General features: G+C 29.4%; 2 protein-coding genes across 5 annotated transcripts; both read right to left on the minus strand.

The window, feature by feature from the left end:
* Positions 1–9,895: 9,895 nt before the first annotated feature.
* Positions 9,896–10,859, minus strand: LOC126670016 (ethylene-responsive transcription factor ERF011-like). Its single transcript, XM_050363671.2, has one exon. It carries the CDS (start codon positions 10,684–10,686, stop codon positions 10,165–10,167), a length of 522 nt encoding a protein of 173 aa, XP_050219628.1. The 5' UTR covers positions 10,687–10,859; the 3' UTR covers positions 9,896–10,164.
* A 5,475-nt stretch (positions 10,860–16,334) lies between these two features.
* Positions 16,335–19,219, minus strand: LOC126658529 (uncharacterized). 4 transcript variants are annotated; one of them, XM_050352672.2, is made up of 3 exons: positions 17,654–19,219; positions 16,619–16,658; positions 16,335–16,527 (listed from the first exon to the last, which is right to left on the minus strand). In XM_050352672.2, exon 1 carries the CDS (start codon positions 19,095–19,097, stop codon positions 17,862–17,864), a length of 1,236 nt encoding a protein of 411 aa, XP_050208629.1. In that variant the 5' UTR covers positions 19,098–19,219; the 3' UTR covers positions 16,335–16,527; positions 16,619–16,658; positions 17,654–17,861. The 4 variants fall into 4 exon arrangements, with proteins under 4 accessions (XP_050208629.1, XP_050208628.1, XP_050208626.1 ...); XM_050352671.2 differs by having other exon boundaries at positions 16,619–16,691; XM_050352669.2 differs by having other exon boundaries at positions 16,335–16,691.
* Between the last annotated feature and the right edge of the window lie 2,652 nt (positions 19,220–21,871).

Below are 21,871 nucleotides of genomic sequence, written 5' to 3' on the forward strand. Positions count from 1 at the left end.
TTGAAAAAAAAATAAAAGGTTATAGTTTTATACGACAATTTTTAAAAATTATGATTAAAATAAAATTTCGCATAAAATTCATGATTTTTTTATGGAATTAACCTTAAAAAAAACATTTGCTAAGAAAATTATCAAAGTCGTGTAAGGAAAAGTGGGCGCAAATTTTGCAGGGAAAAGGAGTTTGATTTTTAGAATAAATGGATTACGGTCCAAGCACAGTTAATTGAATTGATACCACTCAAACTTCCTCACTATATCAAACCTTTTTCCGTATTCCTTTTTATTTTTTATTTTTGAAAATAGTCTTTTTTATTTATAAAAAAAAATTCTTTCTTTCTTTTTTTCTTTCTTTTCTCTTTAGGTTTAGAACAAAATAAATTATATATTTTAGTGTATTTTATATTTTAATAGTACAATATTTCAATTATAGCAATTTACAACATTATTAACTACTATATTTTTATAATGCAAGTGTTAAAATATAAAAAGATAATTACTGTTTTTCTACCGAAACTTTTTAAAAGCCAATTGTTATTTCTTTGTCGTTTGATTGACCTAATATCAGAAAATTTTAGTAATTATCTCAAATATATCTTAATAATTTACTGTTGTAATATCCATGTTAACATTTAAAAACATCATGTGATTTTATATTTTATATCTATTAAATATGTGTGAAAGTAACAAAGGACCTTCTATATAAGGAGGAAGTATATAAAATAAATAAAAAAAGTCTACTCTTGTAGCTAGTAGTCCCTTTTTTCTCATCTCCTTTCTTCCTTTAAATGAAGAATGTGAAGACAATTCTCCAATCACATACAACCAAAGTGCTTCATGTCCCCCTTTAATTCATGCTGTTTAATAATAAGATCTCAAATGAATCTGTTTTAGATATTATTATTGTTACTGCTACATTTTAAAGTTTTCCCTCAAAAAAAAAATATAGAACCAAAGAAGAATGAGGTGGCACATCTTTTTCTTTGGCTTAATTACTTAAAAACCATCCAGCTTAATTTTTTTTCGTTTATACCCTGACTTAAGAAAAAAATTCATTTATACTCTGATTTATGTGTTTATGTTTCATCTCTACCCGAGACACTAAATTAACCTCTTTTCATTTAAAAAAAAGTTTAAAATAGTCCTTCATTTAGAGAAAAATTCATTTATAATTAAACTCTAATTAGTTTAGGTTAAAAATGAAGAATTATTTTAAACTTTTTTCTTGATGAAAAGAGGTTAATTTAGTGCCTCGGGGTAGAGGTGAAACATAAATATATACATTATGGTATAGATGAATTTTTTCCTAAATAAGGGTATAAACGAAAAAAAAGTTTAAGGTGAGTGGTTTTTAAATAATTAAGTCTTTTTTTTAATAATTTTCTAAATTTGTGATGTGTGTCCAAAAATTGTTACTCATAAATCACAATCCACCAACACATAAATGGGTTCTCTTCTTTTCATTGAGAAAACAAACTGAATTATGTGGTAGAGGCCATTAATATCACTATTATTGCAATTTCTTTTCCATATATGTCCAAAATTTATTCAACAGCTAATGATGATAACAAATAAAAAGTAGCATCCCCAAATCATATAAGTTCAAAATTGTGATTCAATTTACAGTTTGGATTTTTTTATTTGTGAAAGAAAGCTAATATGATATGTTCATTAATCATCCTACTATATCATGATTATCACTTTGAAAAAAATAAATAAACTATACCATTTATTTTCAAAATTTAAAATGAATTGGACAATTAGAAAGTAATTTTTTTTTTAAAGATTTATAAAGATGTCCTAAGAGCACATCTATTTAGTTGTGAGTTTATTTATACGATATATTAAACTTTCATTATACAACAGATTCTAAAGCCAATTTAATAAATGATTATAATTCTTTTTGAACTTTTTTATTTGAGTTGTGTTATGATTTTGTAATTTTTTTTAAAAGAAAAAATATTATACATCATTCGCCATTTTTTAAAACATATTTAAGAGAATATAATAAAATTTTAAAATCTACGTTACAAACATAACCACTTACACATCTTTTATTTTCTTTTAATTTTTATTTATAAAAATATTGCATAAAACAATACCAAAAACACTATAAAAAACAAAAATACACCGCCCTAGTCAAGTGACCACTCGCCGAAATTCGGCTAGAAAAATTTACATTCATTGGCGGTCACTAGAGGTCAACAATCGGTCAACATATGGTCAACACGTGATATATGTGCCCATTATTGACCAGTGAATTATTAATTTTGTTGCCGGATTGTGTGAGTGCTTTATAAGTGTGTTTTAGCTGTATTTTAAGTGTCTTTCGGTGCATTTTTAGTGTGTTTACTTTGATTTTGTTGATTGTTACATATTATTGTTTAATGTGTTTATTAGGCGTCTCTTACGTGTTTTTATTATGTGTTTTCATGTGTTTTTTCATGTTTTTGGTGTATTTCGACATTACAGATGTCAAAAAATAAATCAGAAGTAAATCAGTTCAATTTTAGTTTATTTTATGTGTTTTTTGATTTGATATCCTTATAACTTTTTTTTTCTAATACTTCAAAAAATTATGCTTCCTTGTCAGTATTTTTGTAAAATAAGTTTTCTTTTTCTATAGTTTGGGAAGTCTCTAATTTATTTGTATTAATCAGTTTCTAACAATTTTGTTGTACTCTAATAATTGGAATCAAAAGCCAGAGTAGAGATGCTCAATGAATTTGGGCTAGGGTTTGGCGAGTAGTATGGGCTTGCAGTCAAATGAGCCTTCTTTAATGGATTGGGCTGTTTCTTTCCGCGTATCATTCCCACTCTGTGCCTGCAGAGCTGCAATCCTGATTTAAAAAAAAAAAAACATAGCGAATTGGGAATTTGTAAAAACAAATTTCATTTTTTATTTTATTTGCAAAAAGTATCCTGATTCTAAAGTTTTGTTTATCAAAAAAAAAAAAAAGTTTCACTTTTTTACTTTTATATCTTTTTAATTTTATTCTTACTCTTCCAATATATAAAAATATATTGTTTAACTTATTTTTTAAAAAAACTATTTAAAACCGTTAAGAATCCTTTTTAAAAACAGTTTTTTTATAAACGGTCGCAAACCGTATTTTCAAAAATCGTTTGAAACTTTTTAAAATCCTTTTAGAAACTGTTTAAGCAAGCGGTTTTTAGAAACGGTTGCAACTGTATTTTTAGAATCGATTGAAACTGTTTTTTAGAAAAATTTATTAAAGGGAGATTTGAGCAAGAAAACAAAGCGCAAGAGATATATTATCACAAAAGCTGGAGTAGAATTTTCAAGTTATACTTTTGAAATTGATTTTTTTCATTTTTCAAATATTTTTATAAACATTTCAATAATATTTAGATATGTTCATGCATGGCCGGACTTGAGAGGGCTCAGACCAAATTGTAACCGGATTTATTTCTTCTTCTCGCAAGATCAAGTCAAGTCTGAACTCGATTTAAATTTCTTATTTACTATTCAAACTTAATTATATTTTTTTATGAAAACAATTATGAAAGTCCAAATCCACAATCGCATGTATTACGTGATCCAATCGGACTTGAGATTAAAAATTAACTGTTTAAATCCGGTACAAAACGGGTCGACGAAAACCCAAGGCCATAATAAATTTATTTATAATTCATCAAACTAACAAAAACTGGAATGAAGGTCGTTGTACAATTTTTGAATTGAACTCGATCGTTTTGGGGTCTGTTTTTTACTTCTTGATAGCTACACATTGTCTTACTAGCTAGCTAAATGCCAATTGCCAATGCATCAACTACAAACCGACTCTCTATTATTAATTATTATTATTATTATTATTATTGCTAAAAACAATATATGAGAGACAGTTTGTAAAATTTATTATGTATTGTAGTGGTCTCCTGGCATGGGGTAGCAGTTATGTTACATAAGTATTATGAACATTAAGATGCAAGATAAAATAGTTGCTTGATTTCAGCAAGTCTTCTTCCATCACCAGGTGACATGAAAAGCTCTTTTTTATGTTTTCATGGTTATCAGCTTCTTACTTTTGTAACATTTATGAATTCTAATCGTTCCCCGAAAAAAAAAATTAATGAAGTTTATCCAAATGCCAACTAGCTAGGTCCATTTACCAGTATCTAAATTTAAAAAATTTATTACAAATACCAATTCATCCTAGACCAATTCTAAACTACTCCAAACCGATCACTTCTGCCACCACCACTTCCGATCAGCCGCCGCCTCTGGCCACCCTCCGGCTACCACACAGCCACCGGTGGAAACAACAGGTTACCGCCTCCGCTGGCGGTGTCTGTCGGATATACTAAAATAGGCCATGACAACACGATTCGCCTAACACGTAAATTTAACAAAATTCAGATTGAGGTTTAGCAGGTTCGTATAGAAAACGTGTCAATCGTATTATGATACGAATAATGGACCGTGTCACGATTTAACTCACGAACTACTTAACCCGCCTAAACCATTTAAAAATTAAATTATTTATAATAATATAGAAATAAAATAGCTATGATTTTATAATATAAAATTAGTTAGATTTAATATTTAAATAAGATTAATTATATTAAAATTTTATAGTTTGAGTGTTAAATGATAAATTTGAAGTTAAAATTATATTTTTATGTGTTTAAATATTGTTATATGTTAAGTGAGCCGTGTTAATTAAGTGTGTTACTTGTTTATCTTAACATGTTAATTGTGTCGTGTTACACGTTAAAATTCGTGTAGTGTTAGGGTTGAGGATTTTGACACGATTAGTGAAGTTGGTCGAGTTCGTGTTGACCCTAATCGTGTCAACAAACTGGATTGGCACAACACGAATACGACCAGTCAATCCATTTTGACACTCCTAGCGGATACTACCACCCTCGGCCACCGACCACCTCCCCTCCGACCACCACCCCACTGTCGGTTCTCGGTGGAAACCGCTGCCGATTGTCGGCCTTCGCCGCTCCCTCACCGCCCTAAATCTAAATGCTAAATTCTAAATTCTAAATGCTAAATTCTAAACACTAAATGCTAAATTTCTAACTACTAAAATGCTAATTTTCTTCAAATCTTTTCATAAAATGCCAACTTCCTTAAAAGGCAATTTGTAAAGATTTTGACGAGTAAGATTTGAAAAAAGAAAGCATATAAATGACATTATTCTATAATTTTCTAAAAATGATTTAGTTTTGTTCCTTTACTTTTCCTATTTATACCGGAATTCTCCTCTGTCGTTTTTTTAAATTAATGTGATTTGGATGCAACTATTTATGCAAATAAGGTGGATATGGGATGTATCGTACGTGATTCAGTTGGCTACATTGTTAGATTGCATAGACCGAGTGGTTCTGGGTGACCCTCTTTTAGTACAAGCTCTTTACTTTAAGGAAACTCTTTATTGGATTAAAGGCCATTAGGCTATATAAAAATAATTCAAATCAATCAAGTCCAACTAATTCAGCCAAACCAAATCAAATATTATGATTCGAAAAATTACTGATTTAGTTTTAGTTTGAAAAATAAAAAGAATAAAAATTATTAGTTTGGTTTGCGGTTTTTAAAATTATAAACCAACATAAACTAATCCAATATATATATATATTAAAAACTCTATACTTATATTTATTAAAAACATAAATATTATGATTTAAAAATTAAAATTCTAACACATTTCTTTAACATTATATTTGATAAAATATCTTTAAATATCATATGGCATATTATTGTTATTATTTATAATTTTAATATATTTAATGAAATAACAGTTTAAAAATAACCAACCAGAAGGGTACTTATTCAACAACAGAGGGGGGGGGGGGATATGGCTTTTGCCCTTTCAACTTTTTAAAATTAATATATGGATAAGATACGCAAAAAACCTTGAGGTTTTCCTAAAATTACAGTTCAACCCTTTTTGATTTTTCAGGCACAATTCAGCCCCACAGGTTTTTAATCGAGTAAAAAAACCCTTCCGTCTATATTGTTGTTAACTGATGACGTGGCCTTAGGAAAAAGATTCAAAAAGATGGTTAATGTTTAAAATATTTACTAACTTTATTTTATAAAAAAAATTAACATATTTCCACCCCTTCTTCCTAATTAACTCTAATTAATTAAAATGCTTATTAAAATCAATTAAAACATAAGCAAATAAATCTAAACCCAATTAAACCAAATAAAATACAATCAAATCAAATTAAATCAAAAAATTCAATTAATAAAAACACAATTAAACTAATCAAATACGATTAAACCAATTAATTAAATTCCTTTAAATTAATAAAAACTCAAATAAATCAAATTTAATTAAAACTTATTCCATAACACCGTCGGCCTTTTTTCAAAAATCACAGTTAGTTCCAAATCCACCGCCGGCCTCAAAATCATCACCGGCGTCTCCGAAAACTACCGCCGGCACAGGTCTGTTCTCAGGTGAAAAAAGCCTCGTATGTTCTCAGGGGTTTGAGAACAAACCATCGTCTATTCTCGAATCTGAGAACATACATGGTCTGTTCTCAGACCTGAGAACAGGCCACGACCTCTGGTGGCCGCATGTTTTTTTTTTCAGTTTTAAAATTATAAGAAAAAAATATCATTCAGGGCTTTAATTTAATTTTCTTAACAATAAAAATCCTTTGAAGGATTAAATAGAAATATATTGTAAATATTAAAGATATTTTTGAATCTTTTCCTTAAAGACATATGACACTGTTAACTGCCATTTTTGACGGAAGAGTTTATTTGTTCAATAAAAAAATTTAAAGGATTTTTTGTTTGAGAAAAAAACCGCAAAAGCTTAATTGTGTCCGAGAAATCAAAAGGGGTTGAACTATATTTTTAGATAAACCTCGAGGGTTTTTTTATACCTTTTTCCATTAATATAAAAAAATCAAATTATATTATAATCGGATTTTATTAATTTTTAAAATTTACCTTTCCATATATATAAAAGATATTTCTTCTGTTTGCTTATAATTGTTCTTTCTTTCATAAAAATTATTTTAAAATATTTATTCATTATAAATTTCAATAACAAATTTAAAATTATTTTCATTATTGTCTTTTATTTTAGTTAGTGAAATAGAGATGCCATTTATTTATATGTGAATTTTTAATATATTTAAAATTATTTTGTTATTTATATAAAAAAATTATAATTTTTTTAATATATATATATTTTGTTAAAAGTTGACATTTAAAAAAAAACAAAGGGAGTAAATTACACCTACTATACTAAGAATGAAAGTCATATCACAAAAAATTTCTATATGATCTTTTAAAATTTGAATAAACTAAATATAGGCAAACAACCCACGATACAAATAAAGATAAAAAAAAATCTAGTCATGAATCCCGTAAACTTTACACAACGATAAAAAATCCGTTGAGCGGGAACTTCAATTTCCTTTTCCTAATAAGGCGGAAGAACCGCTTGATCCGTTGAATCCTATTATTTTCAATCAACATCTTCATCCAGATCTATAAAGTTAGAGTCCACAAACCTTTCAATTTTTAGATTTAAAATAATTTGAATATGAAGAACGAACAAATACTAAGAATTCTTAGTAGATTTAAAAATCTAAATAAAAAAGGAGCAAAATCTTATAAAATTTATTAGATTTAAAAAAACAGACCAACTTAAAATAAACATTATATTATAAAAGAGCTCTATTGAAATCAAATTGAGGATTCTAATCGTAATAACACGGGCGGAGAGAAAAGAATTTTCCGATTATAATAACAAAATCATCCTTTTCCACCCTCAAAAAGATAAAGATAGAAAAAAAAAGCATTTTTTAGAGAGAGAGAAGAGGAAAGCCTTAGTTTTGGTTGATTCTTACTTGGAAGTATTAATCTATTGTATTTATTCTCGTAGAATAATTTATTTGTTCGTTAAGAAAAAGAAATAAATGGCGGTGCTATCTCATGATAAGTAGTAGTGTCAGTGTGTGACCTAAGAAACAGCTGATATTAATTTATAGATGATTGTTATTGAAGTTGAAAGTCTTAATCTCAATTCCTCAAAAAAAAAAAAAAGTCTTAATCTCAATTTTATGTGATTTATACGTAACAAATTAGATAATAGAGGTATTGAAAATAGATGATAATAATTTTATATGTGAGTAGTGGCCTACACATGGCATTGCAATTCACCTTAGACAAGTAAGTGGCTACATATGTTGAACTAGAAATGTTTGGATCATCTTACCACAAATTACTTTGTATGATTAATTATGGGCTTAATTTGCTTAAACAATACTTCCCATGATCAGATAAGGTTAATTGTGTATTTTTCCAATTAAATTTCATAAAAAATTTAAAAGATCTATGTATAAATATATAATTATATTTAAATTTTTAGAATCGTAATTGTTATTATTATTATTATTATTATTTATTTATTATTTACCATTAATTTAATCTATGCCTTTTCTTGTATATAATATGAGAAAAGTTAACTATTTTCAAAAGTGTGCTGGAGATGGGTAATGTTTTTTTCAAAATGAATGGACTAACAATGATAATAAATAATGAAAAAAAAAACATTAGTTTTCATTATTCTATTAAAGTTATACTGCTAACTAATAACATGATACATGTATGAGATCATTACTGAACCAGCCCTAAGTTTCTGCAAAGAAAATCAATTTTTTTTGATAGAAAAATCAATATTATTGGGAGGATAGTTCAGTGAGTGGCCAAAGATTTTTCTTTTACAATACGAAGTCACAAACTTACAAGCAAACCGTCCAAATATAAACCACTAATTGAAAGAACTCTCTAGATTAGAAGTTGCATTAAATGGTCCGTCGTCCAGTATTGGCTTAACGCATAAATTTTATAAATACTTTATTAAATCATCTTCTACTTAATTAACGAATGTTTTAATAAACAAAAAAATATAAGCATGTTGTTCAGCCGCTGTTGAATAGTAAAATTATTTATCACGCATATTTTACTCAATTTAAAATTTTCACGTTAAAATAACAAAAAGTCTGTACTTTTAAGTTAATTTTTATTAAAAGAATTGCACTCGCGCGCATTTCACACTAGATATAATGCATACTTTTCTTTTCCGTCTCAAAACATAAATTGATAACGGGATTAGATAAAGACAAATTTAAAAGAAAAAACAAAAATAAAAAGTTGCAACTACAGGTACCTCATGAATTTAGCCTTCATCATTTTAATGGCGAAGGTATATAGGCATTTAAATACTTTTACAACAGTTCGAATCTAAATTGAATTTAATTGAACCTACTTCAATTAAAATTAGACAATAAGAATTATTTGTGTCTGGATTGTATACATTAAATTCATGTTATTGGGATATAAATATAATCCTGATCAAAATCAATTTTTGGGTTACAATTTGAGCTGACAAAACAAAACCTAGTCACCGCCCACCTTTCATATACACCCCATCAAATTCCACCAAACGGCACATCGTATGTCATGATCCCTGAGTTATGAGGACCACTTTATGCCATCTCTCGCAGCATCTGCGTTCGTCTGTTTGTGGTGTCCACAGCGCTCGTACGTCACGCTGCTTCCCATTTCTTTCCTTTGGTAGTCGCCACTCAGCCCCAGCTGATCTCTTCCTTATCTTCTTATCTACCCTCTTTTATTTTATTGCATCTACTAATTCATTTTCACTTGGCTTTCTAATTAATTCCTAAAATGGTACGTACATACTTCAAGTATCGGAGTGGATTCTGAATTTACTTTTCGTGGACGCAGGTCCGCTCTTTTGGACTTGCACAGTGCTCCATCACGATGTCGAATAAAACTATTCATGGAATCGTGCGCCGAGGAACCAATACTCATTTTAATCTTCTTCATACAGTAAATACTACTTGAAGAAAATCAAGAACAGAACACCATATGTTACTAAATTCAAAAACCGAACTACTTGATTAGCTACTTTTAATTATACATAATGCTTCTCATTAATCTATTTCTTATACCATCCTCTTTTGTTCTGTGTCTGATTAGCTTTTATCAGAGTCACAAACACAGGGATGTCTCGCTCTCTATATATATATAGCTCAAACCTTAATTATAGGAGATTAAAAAGAAACCAAAAAAAGAAAGAAAGAAATTAATGATTACAAAGAGTTATAACTAATTAATTAATCAGGAGAGACAATCTTTCACTACTCATCATCGGAATTCTCAGGAATTGGATACTGATTCAGGTCAGGTTTCTCATCACAAACTAACTTCTTTTCTGATGAGCGGTGATGAATAGCAGACGAAGTCTGTTGAAGAGCATCAACCTGAGCACCAACTTCAGTAGCTTTCTTCCGTATAGAAGCAGCAGACATATCATGGAGCTGATCGTCTCGGTAGATCAAATCAGGAAAATTAAGCCTAGCAGACGGTCCTCGGAGGTAAAACACGGCGGTATCATAAGCACGAGCAGCAGCCACCGGCGTAGAGTAAGAACCGAGCCATATTCTGGAACGTTTGTTCGGTTCTCTAATTTCCGCCACCCATTTCCCCCATTTTCTCATCCTTATCCCTCGATACGGCTTCTCTTGCCGGTGCTTTCGTTTTTCAGGAGTGGTCGGAGAAGTTGAAGTTGAAGTTGAAGTTGAATTACTTGAGCAACACTCAAGTGAAGACGATGATTGCTCCATGATTTCTTGGAGAATACTACAGCTTGATGAGTTCATCAAGATTAAGTTGGGTGTTGCTTCAATCTTGGAAAATATGAATCGGTTGGGTTAAAAAGGAATGGATTAGTTTATATAATAAGAAATGAAAAGAGGAGTTTATTTCCTAGTTGGCTGCTAACCTGTCGTCTGGGTAAGGCCGCCACATTGATCTTCCTTTAAGATAATTCCAATTTTGGCCGACATACTCCATCACCTTCATCTATGTGGCAATTAATTTATTAAACTATTTTCGTCTTTATCTTCTTAGTTTTCTCAATCATATCCGCTTTATTTTTTCCAAACAAAATCAGATGCTAATCACCTTAAACTTCAGTTCAGATCTCAATCTCACGCTAATACCTTAAATAATTTTATATAGCCATTCAATTTAATTTTGTTTAAAGTACAGCACGTTTTCCTTTTTGAACGAATAAAGGTTTTTTTTCATCTAAAGTAATAGCCTTATTCTGTTTTTTCTTTTTTCCATATTACTCATTTTACGATAATATTTTTCTAAAATAGTTTTAATTGAAATATCTAAAAAGTTAATATGTTAAATAATTCATCTGTATCATATATTTACGCCATCGGTTTAATAACAGATCCATTTAGTTTTTTAAAATTAATTAACAGAAAAACTGATTATTTATTATTACAAATTATCTTGAAATTTTAATTATAAATTAACGGGTTCACATAAAAATTCATTATTTTTAATTTCAGCTTAATTTTCCAATAGATTACACCTATCTAAAAACAGTGTGAGCATAATACTGACCATAAGCTGACACACTTCTGAATTTTATCTAAATTGGGTCAATAAACCATCATTCTAAATTCTAATTATATGATGAAAAACTAGTGGAATGGGGAAACAAATACAGAAAAGCAAGAAAAGGCCACGTAGCGGATTGTGGGCAAAGGAAGTGCCGACGTGGATGGTTACGCCTCTGGCACGCAAGCGGAAAGAAAGAACGACGTGGCATGCTTGCATTGGGTGTTTGATTTCCTTCCCTTAACAGGAGAAATTATGTTTTTTATTCAGTTGATAACGACGATATCTTTCGTTTTGTTTTTCCTACAATATTTGAATACTGTAGATATTTTTTCATTTTTTTACCCTTTAAAAAATAATACCAGCTAGTGACATTTAATCTTTTTTTGTTTTAATAATATGTGTGGTGGATAATAATGGTTAGGCGATAAAACAATTAAACATCAAATTACTTTGATTATAATAAGTGAAGATAGCAGTTGTATTAAAATATGAATACTAAATAAGAACCAGCTTTAAAACTCACCGTCTCAGTTGACAAAATACCGAGACTGATATCAGCCCTACAAATTTTAAATTTTTTTTTTCCTCACGCAATTTTTTGGCTTAATAGGGTGATTTTTTTAATAAATTTATTTCAACCTCTTACGATGCATACAATCTATTACAATTTAATAGTTTTGTTGCAAGTTTACTTAAAAAATTTCAATTAATTTAATTATTCTTATTTCTAGTAAATTCTTTATACTACTTCTAATCAAAAAAATTAAAAACATACTGCAAAATATAAACCTTTTCTTTATAACAACCAGTGCACCTTTACAAAACCTTCATTTATTTTTAAATTTTAGTGATGAAAATGAATAAAAAAGATAAATAAATATTGTAATGAGATAGAAGATTAAATTAAATAATAAAATTATAATATTTTATCAAACATAAATAATTTCTAAATTAAAAAAAATAACATTTTAACACCATTAAAAAAAGGGTTAATGTCAAAAAAACCACAAAATTTATACGTTTTTTTATTTTAATTACGCACTTTAAATTTTCTCATTTTTATGCACGAACTACCACTTTTTCTCAAATTCGTGCACGGTGCTGAGGTGGCACTCATTCATTGGTGTAAATTGACCTCAACCTCAGCGAATTACACCAATGGACCCGTAACACCTCGACACCGTGCATGAATTTGGGAAAAAGTGGTAGTTCATGCATGAAAATGAGAAAATTTAAACTGCGTGATTAAAATGAAAAAACGTGTAAAGTTAGTGAATTTTTATGACATTAACCCTTAAAAAAACAAAGCATTATAAAGCAGATATTATAAAATTTTATCTCATACACCAATACCAGCCCGAAAACAACGTTACAAAGATATGCTAATACTATAATTTAGCATTGAATTTCAAAATCCAATTCACTGTTATAATCTATACTAAATTTCACATACGGTATATAATGAGTTAAATTTTATACTAACTATAACATATACTTCGTCCGTCACACAAAGATATACCGTTTGGTCAAACACGGGAATTAAGAAAAAAATAGTTAGATTAGTTAAAATTTATTTATTTATATATTTTTTTATTTTTAGCCTTTATTAATTTTTTAAATAAATAAACAAAATATTGATGACTAATCTTTGTATTAGTGTATTTTGCATTGGTATTAAAAATTGACATTTATTACATATTGGAACATAAGGCAATTAATTAAATTAAAGATAACAATGCATATTTATTAGGATAAATAAGACTTTTAGTTTTAAAATTATTAACCAAAAATAGAAGGTGATCTATAAATTGGACGCCCAAAATAGAAAGGTGACTTATCTTAATAGGACGGAGGGAGTACTAAATTTTAATATTCAATAACAATTCATTATTAATTATAATTTTCTCACTATTGATTTTTTTGAATTTATTTAACATAATTTTTATTATTTTTCTTCATTTTAACTTTTATACTCCTTTATATATTTAATAGTCGGCCACACATCAACACAATAATATACAAAAGAATTTATAGTTATATAGTCCACTAATTCTATTGACAATATTTTTTTGAAGGGCTTATTATTATGTCAAATAAAAAGATTTTAAAAAAATTAATAAAAAGCTATCATAGTAAATATCTATAACGTTTGTTTTTAATATTTTATATTGAACATAAAAATAGAACGCTATAACATTTTACTGTTTTTTTAGCATAAAAAATACTAGTAGCATCATATGTGGAACACCCTCACCTCTTTTATGCCATTTGAACTTCTTCTAAACTTTTGTATAGGATGGGCACAATTTACGACCTGATTTAAGGCTTATTTTCTACAATAACATAAATTGTTTTCCAATTTAATTAGCGTCACTTCGTAGCCAAACAAAGGGTTCATGTTGAACTTCACGAGGGAATTTTGTGTTTTGTCTTGTTTTAATACCGTCATATGATTTTTTGTCAGTTCAACAAACAACCGCCAAATGTGGGAAGCGAAAATGTGAGGCTTGTCAGGCTAAAAGTAAAAGAAAACAAGAGAGAGATTGGAAATGATAGAATTAGGATAAGTGAGAAGTGGGAGGTTGCCAAATTGGGCCAACTTGAGTCGGCAGCTACAGAATCAACCTTAATTGTAGTCGGAGATGCTTCTTAACATCACCAATCTCTTCTACATCAACCTACAAGTCAGCCACGTAACTATAAGTCATAAACATCCCTTTTCCAAAGTTGCTGCTGTCTTAACATTTATAAAACTCTACTTCTTGAATCCACTTTTGAGTTGAACCATCAAAACTAAGGGTGCGACAATTATCAAGTCGAACCGAATTCAGATCTGTGAAAAGTATAAATTCACTCCATTCAGTTTTTAGACTTTTTCCTTTTATTTTTTTTATTGTAGGTCGGTTTAATTTTGGTTAGAATTTTATATTCGGTTGGTTAAATTTTAAACATTGGTCGATCAATTAATTAGTTTCAGAGATTTCAGTTCGATTTTAATAGAACCGACTGCAGTTCACCCCTGTCAAAACCTATTGATTGTCAATCGCTTTTGTTATCAAGAAATTAATCTCAATGGAAATCAAATGCAATTAAATATGCAACTAGAAAGGTCTACATGGTTATTTATGATAAAGATCTATATACTAACAGTACGATTCAAATTTCCAATCTAACTTTTCATAAGCTAATGTAGGGGTGAGCAAAAACCGAACCAAACCATTAATCCGATCCAAACCAACCCGAAATTAATTTTGGTTTGGTTAAAATGGTTAAAATGGATTGGTTTGGTTTCAAATTATAAAAAAGTATGATTTTTGGTTTTGGTTTGGTTTCAACTAGTGGTTAACCGAACCGACCGAAAAACCGAAGTTTACAATAATATTATTTTTATTAATATTTATATATGTATAAATAAATATAAAATTTATTTATTGAAATATTTATATATAAATATAATATGTGTGTATAGATACATATATGAAAATAAAATATATAAACTAATACACACATATAAGTAAAAATTATTACGTATAATTTTAATTTTTATGTATAATTATATATAATATTTATCTAAATACATATTAACCAAACCGAACCAAACCGAACCGAAACCGATGCTAAAATTTGGTTAACCGAACCGAAATTTTACGTAAATATTTGGCGTGGTTTGGTTTTTATATTTTTCCTTAAAATATGGTTTGGTTTTGGAGTTTACTAAACCAAACCGAACCGAACCGAACCATGCTCACCCCTAAGCTAATGTACTTTAATTTACATTCAATTTCCAATTTTTTTTTGAAGATTTACCTTTATGTGTGTGTATATTAGTTTTCTCTTTTTATCCTTTATTTACTCATCTCAAACAAATTATATGTCCATTGTCACTGAAAAAACAAATAGTAATAAATGCATTTTTAATAACATTAAGGGGTAAACAAGTAGGGATTTAACCTATTTTAATATTCCTAAATTTTTTATTTTTTATTTATTTGGTCTTTTAGAGCATCTCCAATGGAGTGCTATTTTTTGTGCTTATAAATAGCATAGCATTCTAATTTTTTCTCCAATGCACAAAGTTAAAAATAAGTGTTATAATTATTTATTAATATAATTATCTCTTAATTTTTTAATTTTTAATTATTTAATAATTTATTTAATTAGATAGTCTAAATAAAGATTAATTTAATAGTTTTTTGATATAATAATGAGCTTTTCAAAAACAAATTAAGAGAATCAATGAACTATATAAAAATAAATTATTTAATTTTATATTATATTGATGTATGGTCTATTATCAAAAATCAAATCGAAATTATAAAATTAGAAAGAAGCACAAAATTTAAAATGAAGAAAATAAAAAAATAAAAAAAATATTGAAATAATAAATGCAAAATATAACCGTGGTAAAATTGTAATTAATAGTGAATTGTTATTGTAATTTAGCACATGATATAGCATATGCTAAATTTAGCACAAATTATAGTATTGCATTGGAGTTGCATTTTAAGATTTAATGCTAAATTATGGCATTAGCACTCCATTTTAGCATTGCATTGAAGATGCTTACCTTTCATTTGGTCTTATATGATCTCTTAACTTTACAATTTTTGTTTATCTAGTCCCTAAACTTCTATTCGGTCTAATCTGGTTCCGAAACTTTGATTTTCGATCTTATTCGGTCCTTAAATTTTGATTTTTTTTATTATTTTGAGGACATAAGGAAGCAAAAAATCAAAGTTCAAAGACTAGATAAAACCAAATAAAAGTTCACGAACCAGATAAATAAAAAACGTAAAGTTAAGAGATTAGATAAACAAAAAATATAAAGTTAAGGGACCAGATAAACAAAAAAATATAAAGTTAAGGACCAGATAAAAAAAACATAAAGTTAAAGAACCAAATGAAAGTTCATTGATCAAATAAATAAAAAAACGTGAAGTTAAGGACCTTAAAATGGGTTAATCCAACAAGTAATTCTTTAAGTTGAAAATTATAAACGAATTTCTAGTGAATGGTAAAACTCGTATAAGTTGATGCAGGGTCACGCCCTAGGTTGGAGATGCCACTGAGATTAATACGAACTGCATACAAAAAGATCACAGGCAGTTTCACAATATCAAGATGGAAAATAGCATGAAAGTTAAACATAACACAGCGAGAAGTTATGAGGACCTGTGTTTTCATGACACCGGCACTATTCTTTTTCCAGGGCCTGAATTTGATATAACCAAGGATGAGTTATCAGCTGCATTTGCAATTTTATCTCCGTTGAAAAGTTTTGCATAAATTTGGTAGCATAAGAGGGAACAAATATGATCAGCTCAACACATAAACTCAGTAATTTATAGTTAGAGTACTCTTATCTGGTGTAATTGAAAACAAGTAACAAGTTAATCATGCTTGCATATAACACCAACACAGACTGGTAAATTTTCATCCATAAATGAAAAAAGTTCAAGATAATCTTCAAACGAGAGCAAGGTAAGCATTCAATCATAAATTCAATTTGTTGGCAAGCGATATTAGGTCATACATGTGCTCGGTCCGAATCAAATTCCACAATCTTTTTGTTATGCTCAAACTTCAGCTCCGAGTTTAGCCAGTTCAATTTTTCAGACAAAATCATTGGTTCTCACTATACCTACTATGGCTGCAGGACACTCTAGTAGATAAGATCTTTCGTTTTCTATTCTGCAGGCGGCCATGTTCTAAAGATATGATTTATATATATAAAGTAGAAAACTTCATCCAAAAACCATTGTGCCATTTAACCTGTCCATTCTCTACCCATCCAATGCGAAATAAAGGAAAACGAGTCTAACATCTTTCATTTCTTTCAGGCTTCAGGAAAAACCAGCTCGACATTAGTGTAAGAATATTATAGTCGTTTATATGTTTCCATCACACTTTTAACCACAAAGCCATTTGTGAAAATCTCAGATTTAGTCTTTGAGCAGTTATGAAGAAGTAGTTATATATGCTAACATGTAAACCAGAAACTAATGTTAAAGATAGAATCTATCAGAGAAGTTGCAGAGATTAACATGTTGCTCAATAAACTACAAACTAGGGATGCATTATCTATGTTAATGTTATAACTATTAATAGAGGATTCATTCATCATGTGTATCAATCTCATAATTTATATATAAAGTGCATAAAATCCATACACTCACAAGTCAGAAGCAATTTGGAAGAGAAACGTACCATTATGCAAAATTGGAAGCAATAGTCGCCACCTTCAATGAAAAAATGATGAAGCCAAGCTTAAAATGTTAATCACCCATTTGATGACTTCCTTGAACAGCCATACTACTTCTACTGATACTATACAAGGTCAATTTATTCCCTCATCATTCTCAAATGCAATTGTTTTACACCAAATCGAACCAATCCCACAAACCGTATTTTAAATTTAATAGAAGAAAAAGCCTCCATCTTCATCTTCAAATCCCTCATCCTCACTATCAGATAACAAATAGTCCCCTTCTTCATCTTCGTCTTCCCCTTCAGAAAAAACTGAGATCCTCAAATTGTTCCACCCAAAATTCACTCCAGCAAGTTCATCAATAACACCATCCACATCACTCTCTTCCATTCGACCACAAATCTCCTCATCAAAATGCGAAACCGAAAAGAAACCATTGTTATCCTCAAAATCATCACTCTCAACCCTACTCTTGGGAACCAAATCATTCTCAGTAACCTCCCCATTCTCAACACCAATCCAAGGCACCCACAAATCAGCATGTCTCCCCAATGCCCTATCTCTATCCCCAACAACCACAGTCCGCAAATCAGCCTCTCTAGCCCTCCTCAGAGTCTCAGCAAAATCAGAATCATCAGATATCAAAAACAGCCAATCAATTCCTCTACTCATTGAATGCTCAATTTGCCGCTTCAGAGCCCAATCAGCAGCTTGCGGCTTATCTTCCACAGTCTTAACATAAACCCCAGCTCGCCTCAATTCTTGCGCCAATCCATACCCAACTTTAGGTGTCAACAATTTTCTCGCTTCTTCGTTATACTTATGGTTCCCGGAAACAAACCTCTCTTTAAAACGCTGTCGTTTCTTCCCCTTTAACGATCTCATTCTATTCAGTTTCTTTTGCCTCTCACGCTCATGTAACTGCTTAAAATGTTTCTTTAGATCCAAATTAGTCTTGCACTTACGCCCGCATACTCCGCAAACGTATGCTTCTGGTTGGTTCACGAGTCCTTTTCTTTCAAGAATATCTAACTGCTTTCTCTCCCGCCGTTCTTCCATAACCCAGTTGGGGAGGTGAATAAAAGCGTGGCGATTTGCATAAGCAGACATTTCAATAATCTCGCCGAACTTCTGAGCCAACTCTTTGAGAGCAATGGCTGCTGGATAAGGAGGTCCACGTGGCGGCTTGTTGTCGAGGTCCCATAAAACTACGACTTTGCTCTTCTTGGAAGTGTAGACTCCTTGTCTGTTTTTCGCCATGTCGATTTCGGACGTCGCCGCAGAAGACGCGGCGTGGCTGGCGGTGATGAGTGGACATCGATTAGGTTTGGAAGTGAGGGTTAGTTTGTTGGATTGATATTGGGTAAAGTGCAGCGTAGGGTTGTGGAGGAGAAGTTGGGGTTTTAGGAGAGGAGGAGAAGGGTTGGTGAGAAGTGGAGGCATTGGTGCGATGAGATTTTGCTCGGCATTTGAGATTTGCCTATTTCGTGTTCTATCATTTCAACGATGAATGGAGTATATTTTTGGATAAGAAACACAGAGAGAGAGAGGGGTTACAGCAATACGGTTCTTCAAAATTGGGCTATCAACCATTTGATTTCACAATTGGGCCTTTTAATTTAGAGATGTTTATGTAAAGAGAAAATTAGGAAAAACACTCCATTTTTTAAAATAATTGTAAAGATTACCTCACCAAAAAAAAAATATAGAAAATACTTTCCGTTTTTTTTATTTCTGTTTTTACTCTGACGTGGCTTTTTTTAATATAACTAATTTAAGTTTTTACTCCCTCTCTTTTATAATTTATTTTTATACTCTCAGAGCAGTTACTGCTCCTCTTCTTCTTCTTCTTCTTCTTCTTCTTCTTCTTCTTCTTCTTCTTCTTCTTCTTCTTTTTTTTTTCTTTTTCTTCTCTATCTTTATTTTTCGTCGCTCGTCAATCCTTCACCGATCTGCAGTCGTTTCGCCGCAAATCCGCCGCTCTTCTATATCAAATTTTAGCAATTTTTTTCTTAACTCGTGGTGATTATTACGAGTTATTTTAACGCTCAGATCTGAAAAAATTGCTCTTCAATTTTTTCCGTTTTAGATCTAAAAAATCTGCATAAATAACAATTTTATGATGAAAAAAATAATATTTTGCAGAAATAACGATTTTTTTGCAGAAAACAGCGTCTGATTATCATATCGTTATCACTATGACGTTATCATATCATTATCATAACACTGCAGCGAAAACGATTTTTTATTAAGAAAAGTGCTTGATTATCATTTCGGTATCACTAACGTTAGCATATCTATACCATTAACGTTATCATATCAATATCATAATATTATACGATTATGATAATAATATGATAAGATTATGATAATAGTATGATAAAGTTATGATATAGTTATGATAAAATACGTCATGATAATGTTATGATAATATTTTTTGATACTGTTATGATAAAGTATATTGTGATAATGTTATGATAAGTTTATGATAAAAAATTATGATACAGTTATGATAAAAGTACGTCATGATAATATTATGATAATAGTATGATATAGTTATGATAAAAGATAAATAATGTTATGATAATAGTATGATAAATTTGATAATAATAATATGATACCGTTTGGTAATAATATGATAAGGTATAATAAAATGTTATGATAAAATACGTTATGATAATGTTATGATAATGTTATAATAATATATTATTATGATAAAGTAGGTCATGATAATGTTATGATAATATATTGTTATGATAAAATGTCATGATAATGTTATGATAATATACTGTTATGACAAAGTATGTCATGATAATGTTATGATAGCAATATGATAATCAAACATTATTTTCATGGAATTTTTTTAATTTTCTGCAGTATTATGATAACAACATGATAATGTAGTGATAATGATATGATAATCAGACACTGTTTTTTCACAGAAAATCGTTTTTTTTGCAGAAAATTATTTTTTTCAAATGAAAATCGTTTTTTTCTACAGATTTTTAGATCTGAAAACTGAAAAATTGCAAGATCGATATTTTTAGGTCTGTAAGTTAAAATAAACCATAAAAATTACAGAATCGATAATTTAAATCTCAAATAATAGTGGAACGGCGGCGGAGGCGATGGCGGAACGACGGCGGAGGCGATGGCGGAGCGATGATGGAGGCGATGTCGGAGCGATGTCGGAGCGATGTCGGAGCGATGACGGAGGTGATGGCGGAGAAATAATGAAGAAGGAGAGAACAAAAATGGAGAAAAAAGAACCAGAGAGAGAAAGAGAAGGGAGAGAGGAGAGAGGAGAAAGGCTGTCAGTTATATGAGAGTAAAATTCTGAATATTTTGACACGGAGAGTATAAAAATAATTAGACAAAAATCATGAGGTATTTTTAATATCTTTTCCACACTGAAGTAATATTTCCTATTATTTTCTTATTTTAGGTAAACACCTAATAAGCCCTTATGTAAAAATACCCAAATAGAATAGAAAATGAGAAAATTACATTAATTGTCAATATAAATTTTTAATTAAGAGATGTTTATAAAAATACTTAGAAAATTAAAAGTTTTGCAGCACTATCTCCAAAACTATAATTTGAAAATACAATTTCATCAAGGGTCAGAATTTATTATTTACTCTTGTGATTCGATTTCTTGCTCCAAATTTCATTACAGTTTATTTTTAATTTTATTTTTGAGCGGTTACAACTAATTTTTTTTTTTAAATTACATTTTTCAACTGTTTCTAAAAAATAATTTTTTTGCAAAATTCAAATAGTTTCTCAAATACAGTTTCCAACCGTTGCTAAAAACAATTATTAAAAACAAAATTAGAAAAAGTTTTAAATAGTTCTAGAAACTTTCTACGCACAAAGTTAAACATTGTATTTTTATAAAGTTTGAGAATACACACAATAGAATAAAAGAGTAACAAAAATGAAAATTTAAAATCAAAGTATCTTAAAATACGCTTTAAGTTTTTTCCTTTATTAGAGTAGACTATATTTTGTTGGTCAAATTATTTAAAAATGCTCTATTTTTATTTTTTTATTTGTGGTTCGAACTTTTAAAATCATCAATTATAGCTCATTTTTTAATTTTCAATTTCAATTGTAACCGTTTGTCTAAATTGGAGTGAAAGAAGTTCAAACATGCCTTTCATGTATGTAACTCTTACGGAGAAAAAGCAAATTGTAACAATATGAAGCAATAT

The sequence above is a fragment of the Mercurialis annua genome, linkage group LG1-X (assembly GCF_937616625.2).
Source record: "Mercurialis annua linkage group LG1-X, ddMerAnnu1.2, whole genome shotgun sequence".
NCBI classification, from domain to species: domain Eukaryota; kingdom Viridiplantae; phylum Streptophyta; class Magnoliopsida; order Malpighiales; family Euphorbiaceae; genus Mercurialis; species Mercurialis annua.